Source organism: Lactuca virosa, chromosome 7 (genome assembly GCF_052849685.1).
Source record: "Lactuca virosa cultivar CGN04683 chromosome 7, Lactuca_virosa_CGN04683_v6, whole genome shotgun sequence".
In the NCBI taxonomy this organism is placed as follows: Eukaryota; Viridiplantae; Streptophyta; class Magnoliopsida; order Asterales; family Asteraceae; genus Lactuca; species Lactuca virosa.
In genome coordinates, this window is record NC_136432.1 from 34,205,104 (window position 1) to 34,214,788 (window position 9,685).

General features: G+C 37.7%; 1 protein-coding gene across 2 annotated transcripts; it reads left to right on the forward strand.

Annotated features, from left to right (window-relative positions):
* The first annotated feature begins 5,818 nt into the window (after window positions 1–5,818).
* Window positions 5,819–9,161, forward strand: LOC145124262 (eukaryotic translation initiation factor-like protein). Of its 2 annotated transcripts, none has more exons than XM_079059533.1 (6): window positions 5,819–6,132; window positions 6,519–7,347; window positions 7,434–7,588; window positions 7,866–7,902; window positions 8,254–8,321; window positions 8,479–9,161. In XM_079059533.1, exons 1-6 carry the CDS (start codon window positions 6,044–6,046, stop codon window positions 8,915–8,917), a joined length of 1,617 nt encoding a protein of 538 aa, XP_078915659.1. In that variant the 5' UTR covers window positions 5,819–6,043; the 3' UTR covers window positions 8,918–9,161. The 2 variants fall into 2 exon arrangements, with proteins under 2 accessions (XP_078915659.1, XP_078915658.1); XM_079059532.1 differs by having other exon boundaries at window positions 5,822–6,132; window positions 7,422–7,588.
* The last annotated feature ends 524 nt before the right edge of the window (window positions 9,162–9,685 follow it).

The window sequence follows — 9,685 nt, forward strand, 5'->3', positions numbered from 1 at the left end:
ATATTTTAAAAAATTAAACTTTTAATCAAAATTTAAATTCCAAAACTTGAGGGCAAGTTTTGAAACTTTTCAAAACAATTAGGTTTAACTATTTAAATTTCAAAAACTAAAACTATTAGGTTCAAATTTAAACTATAAAACTAAAGGGTGTAAATTGAAACTTTTCAAACTTACTAGGGCAAACATTTACTTATAATAATCCTATATTATCCATATTTAACCAAATCCATCAATTTTGATAAGGATAATCATTCCAAACATAAAAAATCGATTTTAGGCAATAAAAACGAGTTTTGGTAATTATCCTAATCAGAAATTGGCCTGAAAATCGAAAATCCCGGCACCAGGCCCTCCAACTCGTCGAGTTCTCTTTGGAACTCGTCGAGTTCATGCAACTCGTCGAGTTCTTAGAGAAACTCGGCGAGTTCATCAAACAGTCAACAAAAAATTTCGATTTTCTGATCTTTGGCAGTTTACAATTGCATCAATTCATCATACAAACAGCCTAGGCTCTGATACCACTGATGGGAATTGAGCACTACATCATTCTTATGGTGTACATGCAAACCCTAAAGCTTTGAATATAGTTTGTCTAATGAACATGCAATAATCATCCAAAGCCATAAACCCTAGATCTAGCATACAATAAACAATTTAACATATAAATTAGGGTTTAGATCTTACCTTTGATTGTTGTGTAGTAATAACAATCTATTCCTTCTTGTAATTGGCTTCTGAAAGCTTAGTGTCACAAGTGTCACACCTCTAATGGCTCACAGACACCAAGAGCAAGAGGATGACTTAGGAGAAGAGAAAGAGGCACCAAAAACCGTCCAAGGAACTCCAAGAATGCTTAGCCACGTTTTTGGGTACCCTAGGGATGTATTTATACTTGTGTGGGCTGCTAGGGTTTCAGGAGAAACCCTAATTCTCTGCTTAGGCCTTAAGCAACCCATGGAACCTTTCTAGAAGGCCCTTGGACGAAAATCATATGGGCTTCCCATAGATTTCGTCCAATCCCCTTCCCTAAAGGAATCCACAGCCCACAATGCAATTATCTTATAATCACAATATCAGTCCCCAAAGTTTAATTAATCCCTTTTAGCCACAAAATTAATTTCTTAATTAATTATTGTCTAATATTAATTAAACTATATGATTTCTCCTTTAATATAATATTCATATAATATATTAATAAATCATAATTAATCTCTTTCTCCACAAATCATCCTATCATGTTGCTTTGGTGAAGGCAACCCAAAAGGACCATGCACAACCGGGTCAAATACTTACCAAATATAGTTATGGGCTTAGACACTAATCCAACATAAAGTCCCAACCTTGATCCTTGTATGATTAGATCTCTTCATGTCATGGTTTTTATGCTTTTGGTCCCTTTTAGGTTAGTTTGATGAGTTAAGTTGTTTGTAGGGTTTATCCTTTTAGATTTGGGCATATTATGAGTTTCTTAAGCTTAAAGGTGCAAGATTTATGGTTTTTATGGTCTCATGCATGCATTAAGTCATCTATTAAGTCCTTTTAAGCTTCATTAATCCATGCATGCACATAAAGTTGGCAACTTTATGTGATTAACCACCTTAAGGAAGTCAAATTTAAGCTTGGGTCATGGTCTTAGTCGCTTAAGAGCTAATTTGGAAAGTTGGCCAAAGTGGTGAGTACGTGGGGCGTACAAGCCCTTTAAGCAGTACGCTGAGCGTACAAGCTGAGTACGCCCCGCGTACTCAGTAGGTTGGATTTCATTTGTTTTGGGATTCGGCTTTGGGCTATGGTGGGCTTGGTTGTCTTAGGCCTTTTTGGGCCATCAAAATTCTATGGTCGGGCTGTTGAGATTTTGTTAGACTCTTTTGGGAGAAGGCTCATAAAAGGGATTGGGCCCAATTTGGAAAATTGGGCCATATTTGGGCTTTGGATTATTATTTTGGATTTTGGGCTTTTTGGACAACTGGATTGGGCCTTGGCCTTGCGCCAGGTTAGAGGAAGGGTAAAAAGGTCTTTTACCCTAATTTGGACTCTTAGTGCGATTCGGGACCAAATTATTAATTGGATGTTATTTGTGATTGATAGCGTGGGGATTTTAGCGGATCTGCAGTCAGAGATTTATTCGTGGGTTTCAGCTGTCGGAGGTGAGTCACTTCACTAGCTATGGGTCGAAGGCACCAATGCTGGACCATTGGCTTATGTTATTGGAATACCACAAGGTGGCCCTTGACATTTGTATAATAGACCCGGAGGTGGCTCCTGGAAAATCCGTATGCAAGACCAGCGTTCAGAACCTAGCAGTTAAGTATATAGTTAGTTGTAGTTTGTATGCTAGTTGTCTTTGTGATGTTTGCATGGAAGACCAGGAGGTGGCTCCTGGAACTTATATGTGAGACCCAGGGTGTTTCGCCCCCGACCTGACAAGGAAAGACCATGATACGGCTCGTGGCATAATGACAAGACTATGGTTGGAACATAACACCTTCTATTGTATGCATGGTTTGTATGATATGTATGGTATGTGATATTTTGAGGGAACTCACAAAGCTTTGTGCTTACAATTGTTGTTTATGGTTTTAGGTACTTCCGGTTCAAAAGGGAAGGACCCGTCTCGATCGCAGCGTATACACCTATGTTTTCTGCAACTTAGTGATTTTGAGGTTGTACTTTGTTAACTGTTTTATTATGATACACTTTTAAATGTTTTGAGTAAATGATAATTGGTGTTTTGATTATATTAAAAATGAAAATTTTACCCTATGATTTTCGGGACGTTATAGCAATAAACTGAAAAGTAGTTATCATAAACATAGAGAGGTTCTTTAATAAGCTAACATAACAAATAATCAACTTAGCATAATCTAGTCCATAAATCAACTCATAAATAAGCAAGCAATCTAGTCTAAACGAAAGCTTGGGTGTTTAGCCCATAACTTCAACAAACAAACATGTAAAAACAAGATTCACTTTGATAGTCATGATCAAAACAAAGTAAAACAAGTAAAAAGGAGTAATGTTGCCTTAGATCTCTCAAAAATCAAGGTAGTAATCAAAATTCTACACTTCTTAGCCTTCAATGTACGTCTCTGGTCTCTAAGAGTCGATAACAACTTCTGGCATCCCCTTTTTGAGAGAAAATCCGATCTTATAAATAGTTTTCGAAAATCGGTGCACCACGGTGCGTTTATGGCAACCACGCCGTGTTCGGTGGCAAATTCGCGTGTCCGACAAGGCATTATTCCGTTGGGAATCTTCATATGACCACAACGTGTTTAAGGAGAACATGCCGTGTTTCTTCAACTTCCTTCTTCTTTTAGTCTTGATCCAAATTCCTAGCTTCCAGCTTCCATTTTGCTTCCTTTCTGGTCCAAGCATGTCTTTTACTGCCACAACCCAAAATATAACAAATTAAGTACCTTTTGTCCTAATAATGATCATAACTAAGGCTAAAAATATTAAGAAATGATTATATATATATATATATATATATATATATATATATATATATATATGCACATATCAGCTGGCTATGTAATATACTGGTAGATCTGTATGATTACCTGTGTTCGCTGAGTATGTGTTAGACCGGTTTATCTGTATGATTACCTGTACTTGGTGGTTATTGATTGTTACTGTATATGTCGACATATTATGATTTGTTGGGTTGAGGTGATCCTGCTTTGTGCTGAAGGCCAAGATACTCGGGGCAGTCTAGTCAGGCTGAAGCCTCATATATGCATGTTGTTATATGTACGGTTGTGTGTGGTACTTTTTGGGGGAACTCACTAAGTTTTGGCTTACAATTTTATTGTTATGGTTTCAGGTACTTCAGAGGACAGGGGCAATGCGAAGGCTTGATCGTGTACATCCTTCGTATTTTATGATATTTGATTATAGGATACTCCGATTCACGATTATAACTTTTGGAAACTATGTTTTGAAAACATTTATGGTTTTTGGATTGGTTTTAAAAATGAAAGTTTTTACATTGATTTTGGAATGTTACATACATAAATAATTAAAAACTCTCTACTTACATACTTCATATTGTATCATACATACTTCATATTATAACATATAGTCGAGTGTTATCTTATATATTATCAATGTAAGTGTAAGAGAGAGAGAGGGAGAGAGAGAGAAAGAGAGAGAGAGAGTGTGTGTGTGTGTGTGTGATCGCAATATACTAAGACATATTTGTACAATGTTTGAAGTATATTATAAAAAATTATTGTTGCTTTGGTGAATCATAGTTAGTGGGTAAACCTTTTAGACGTGGGTAAACCTATTAGATGGAGTAATTACTTCGAAGTGGAGCTGAATCATAAGTAGTGGGTAAACCTACTAGACGAGGTAATTACTTCGAAGAGGAGTTAGCTATTGGTGTAGATCCCAACCATTATTTGTGTCTGCTTTGCAAATCATTTTCTTCGTTATTTATTGGTTGTATGGTTTGGTTGTTGTGGGCATCTAAATCTTACAAAATTTGTCCATTAATTTGTAAATATTAAACTAATTTTTATAAAATCCATTAAAATTCTAAGAACATGTTTTCAGAAGTTTACTCCAACATTGGATGATTCACTAAACTTGGCGGCATAAGAAGCTGAGCTGCCACCGAAGTTTACTCTAACATCAGATGTTTTCCCTTGTGTATGTTATAAGGTTCTTTTTCGAGACCACGCTATCAATGTTTTCAAGCAAATCAACAATTGTTTTGATTTAGGTAGTGATATAAGAATCACAAAGAGTAATGTTATGAAGCTCGTTATCCAATTGAATAACTTTTACATATTTGTTGTCGTAAAAATCTCTAGAGCAATATCTAAGAGATTGTTCGGTATATTCACATCTTGGCAATGGAATCAATGTGATCCACTAAGTGGTTTCTGAAGTTGTTGGGGACTTCTCATACGATGACTGCAAATGATCAGAGACTCCAAACCCTTTGTAGTGGGATTCAAAAAGTTCGCACCAAACATCATAATTTAGGCGATTAAGATCAAGAATCAGATAAATATATTATTTGATGTTCATAATTTCGTAGGTTTTTCGGTGTTGGTAGTCATAATAGAAAGAAAAGAATAATATTAGGAGGAAACGAAGGTTGTCAGCAATGAAGGAGTGCGTCAGTGACTAGTTTAGAAGAAAGTAAGAAATGACTAGTTTAGAAGAAAGTAAGAAATCTTAGGAGAAAGAAAAAAATATGATACACTCTGATATTATATAAAATGATTATTTATTATAATGATTCATTCTCATTAAGCAAAACTATATAGAATCTTACAAAGATATTATGAGCTTGATCTACTAAATACAATTGCAAGCCCAATATAAATAGTAAACTTAAATACAAATAATCTTATCGATCGGTTAAGACTTAGGGGATTGGTGTCATACATGCAGAACTCCATTGTGATCAGTCTTCTTGCTCTCTCTTTGGCATTCCATTGCTAAAGAGAGATAAATGGCGTTTGCCGGTCAGCCCCAACTCTTTACAGCTTAGTCTCTTCCTTGCCACCACATCTTCCACCTCAACCTATTCTTTGCCCACACTGTAGTCGATGCTTTTTTGACGTCCACTCCCTCAAGCCTAAGTGGTAGATCTCGCCAAGTCTAACATCACTTAGACATACATAAAACACTCAAGAACTCTAAGTCATATGTCTCCATTTTATTGCATTTTATCCCTTATCTAAAATCTAAAATTATTCAATAAAAACGCGGCTAGTTTGTGGCGAAAAAAAAAATGTGGCATGAAAAGTCCAAACACCCCTTTACAATTTACATGTAGTTTTGCGAAGAAGCCATGCCGACTCGATGACCATTATCCCTGAAAAATCAAATAGTTTCGCAAGTATTTAGCCGTGACTCCAACGCAAACGTCCCTTTCTCTCTCTCTCTCTCTCTCTGAATCCCTAGAGAGAGAAATCTGTGTTTCATAGAGATTATAAGGAACACAACCATTTGTATACCCTCTTTCGATACATTCATTCGTATATAGACCCAAAGAGGAACGAGAATCCAAGAATTAGCAACAACAATGGCGAAGAAGAAAGCTACCATGACTCTCAAAGACTTCCATGGCGGTTCAATCCCTTCTGATCTTCCTCTACCCTCCGCTCCTGGCGTGTGAGTACCGCGATTCATTTTTTGAACTTTTGGATTTAAGATTACCGATTTGTTGATACGAAAGCAAATCTGCTCATTCTTGTTTCTACTATTTTGGATGAGCGTGATTTAGATCTGATGTTTTTTGCGCGATAATCTGTGTGTTTTATTTATTTTATTGTGTATGTGTTAAAGATCTGTTAGCGAAAACTCGAAACCCTAGGGAAAAGTTTCCTTTTTCTATGAATAGTAATATGTACTCCCTCCTCTCAAAATCATCAAATTCGTATCAGTTTCAATTTCGAGCAACTTTTTTAATCTTGCTCATAGATCTTCTGGTTGTAAGTAAAATCATTGTGAGGTTTTAGTTCTTCCTTTTAACAATTTCTTCACTCTTGTTCTTCCAGAACTGTGAGGCCTTTGAATCATACTGGATTTGATCGTCATACTTCATGGACAAATCCAATGGGAAGACAAGATCACAGGCTGCGTCCAGGCTCAGCAGGTGCAGTGAGAACATACGATGATAAAACCCCCTTTCTCTCTCACAATGTCCAAATTGGGCGAAATTTTGATGAAGATGAAAGAAAGCCATTAGATGGTGGCTCTACTCCAAGACGAACAGCAAGTGATGAAAATATCCGTGGTGGCAGCGGCGGTGGTGGTGGGGTGGCGGTTCGCCAGGAGCCAAAATTTGAGTACCTGTTGACCGGAAATGTCCCTAATCGACCTGCCACCACCCCTGTTTCTCAATTCCCTGGTGGCAGCTCAGCTTCTTATGCTGCCAGGTTTAGTGAATCATCCAATGTTGGAGTAAACCCCGGTCCATCCCCAAACGCATGGGGCCCAAGGAAAGTCGCCGGAATCACCGAGCCAGTGGCGGCTTCTTGGTCGGCTCCTGATGCCGCCACCAAGTTAGCTCATGCAAGTGCACTGGAGAAGGTGTCTTCAGGTCGTTGGCTTTCTAACCAACATAAACAGGTGGATGTAGAGGTGATTAGACACCCTGAGCCTGAAGCTAAAGTCCAACCAAAGGGAAACACATACACCACACCGGATGCCGCCAGGAGTTGGGCCATAAATGAGGTGGTGCCGCCACTGGCTCCACGGGAAGTCCCAAGAACAGATGTGGTTCAAGATTTGCAGCCTTCAGAGGTGTCTGAGAGACCAAAGTTGAAGTTACTTCCAAGATCAAAACCAGTTGAGAATTTGGAACCCTTGGTGGCTTACAAACAGGTATTGTAATTGAGGACACCCCTCATGTGTTGATGTTATACGAGGGTAAATTGGTAATTATCTTTTGCTTGTAGGTTATCCCACAGGCGGGTGAAGCAGGTATGGTGGATACTGGAAATGAGAGTTATGGAAATGCAAATCCTACAGAGGATGGAAATCAGGGATTTGAGAGACCAAGAGTGAACTTAAAGCCACGTTCACAGCCTATTGAACAAATGGAAAGAAACACAGATAGAGGAAGGTTAGTAATCTCTCTTCTCTCTCTCTCTCTCTCAAAGATTTTCTAAAATTTTGTTTTCTGTTCTTCAAGATTCAAATCATGGAAAGGTTCTACACTTCTGCAAGCTACATATCGTCTTTTCTACTATAATTTTTTTAGTATGGATGAGTTTTTTCAAAATGTGGAAAGAATCAAACAATAAAAGGGAGAAAAAATGAACAGTTTCAATAACCAACATTAAAAAGCAAAGTTGATGTGTATTTATCATTTTTTTTTACTGTTGTCATGTTCTCCACAGAAATTCCTTGTTTGGTGGTGCTCGCCCTCGAGAATTGGTAAGGACTGATCTGTCTTTCTGTGAATGTTTGTTTTTTAAGGTTAAGATAAAGGGCAAAATACAAAAAAAAAAAAAAACATTTTTACGTTCGTCATTTTATTGATTTAGTTGCATAACCATTTTCAGTATCAAATAAACAAATTATACTTTTTCAACTGTTGAAAAAAACGATCCGGGTTTTCATTAAAAACTGAAATACAGAAAAGTATAAAACGTTGGTCACAGTTGAATTAAGTTAAAGTGACTAAATTTGATAAAATGGTGAAAGTATGTTGTGCTTTTTTTTGTATTTTGCCCTAAAATAAATGAACAAATTTTTTTTTTTTGACATTTTTGTTGGTGATGTAAGGTTTTGAAAGAGAGGGGAGTCGATGATGTTGCTGTTAACCATGACACTATCCAGTCTCCTCCTAATAGGTAAATAAATATCTACTTTAACTTCTTTGTTTTTTAGTTTTTTACAAGAAAAGAAATAAAGTACAATTCCCATATTGGTTGTGAAAACTGAAGTTACATTGCTATTGGTATTCTTCACAATGATAAAATCCATATGTCATTTTGTTGTTCTTTTCAGGGCAAAAAAGGAAATAACCAGGGCCGACAATCCACCTGTCACGTCCCGCCAAAACGGAAAACCTGAACCCCTGGACCACCACAGAGCCGCCAGTAAAACCCGAGACCATGCAGAGAAATCAGATGCTCAAAGAAGAAGCAACTGGAGAAACGAGAATCGAAAGAGCAGCCGCGACCTCGAAAAACAACCACCGCCACCGCCAACGCCACAGGAGCGGCCGCCGTCGCCGGAAACCTGGCGGAAACCGGTGGAGCCCGCACCACCGGTGGGGCCACGTTACGGAAAAGCAGCCTCCGCTGTGGAGCTGGCTCAAGCCTTCTCCAAATCGGTTTCGGACCCAAAGGTGGGGTTGAGAGGGGTTCCCGGGCAGGGGCAGATTCCGTTTTCTAGGCTGACCGGGCAGCCGGCAACTAGGCCTCATCAGATCAACGGGCACTGAATGTGGTGAAAAAATTATGTTTCTTGAAGCTGCCCGTGAAGGTCAAGAGTTGACTTGAATGAAGCATGAGTGGGTTTTCGGTGATAGTACCAATATGTGGGATGAACAACGTTGGAGAAAGGGAGGGAGGGGAGGAGAGAGGAAAACAATAATCTTGTTTCTGACACTTTTTTTTATCAAGGAAAAGATTGATTGATGGATGTTTTACTGAAAAGGGTAAAAGTGTGCCAAATTATTTCATACACATACACATATTCATCTTCATCTTGTTTGTTTTAATATGTTTGCATGTTTAGACGGTTTCACTACCATCACATCCGTTTATAAATCCGTTAGTTCAATTTTCTTTTCAATAGGGATATTGGGCCGGGCCCAGTGGGCTTAGGATATTTGACCCCTAGCCCTAGGACCGGGTTTCATCTTATGTGGTGTTTTTTTTGATGGTTCATTTATTTGATCGATGAAATTCTAATTTAGTAGTGTTATAGTTTCTATTTTACACCAGTCTTCATCTCTCTAGATTTTCCATAATAACAAAACCGTCTTTGTATTCCGTAATATTGTAATTTGTGGGAAAAAGAAAAAAAATATAATGAGATTGTAGAGCTTTTAACTTTAAAAAAAGGAAAAACAAAAAAGCTTTTATACCAAAAGCTCATAATCCAAAACACATTTTAATATATTCTATTGGAGCTTTTAATGTTCTATGTAATTCTATATATTTATAAGTTTTCAACTAGTTTGATGAATGTAGCTTCCATATACCAG

Bases quoted from the DNA above. Each gene is read 5' to 3' on its own strand.
- LOC145124262 (XM_079059532.1), top strand. From the start codon at position 6,044: ATGGCGAAGAAGAAAGCTACCATGACTCTCAAAGACTTCCATGGCGGT. The intron at 6,133-6,518 runs GTGAGTACCGCG...TTGTTCTTCCAG, and splicing joins CTACCCTCCGCTCCTGGCGT to AACTGTGAGGCCTTTGAATC. The intron at 7,589-7,865 runs GTTAGTAATCTC...TGTTCTCCACAG, and splicing joins AGAAACACAGATAGAGGAAG to AAATTCCTTGTTTGGTGGTG.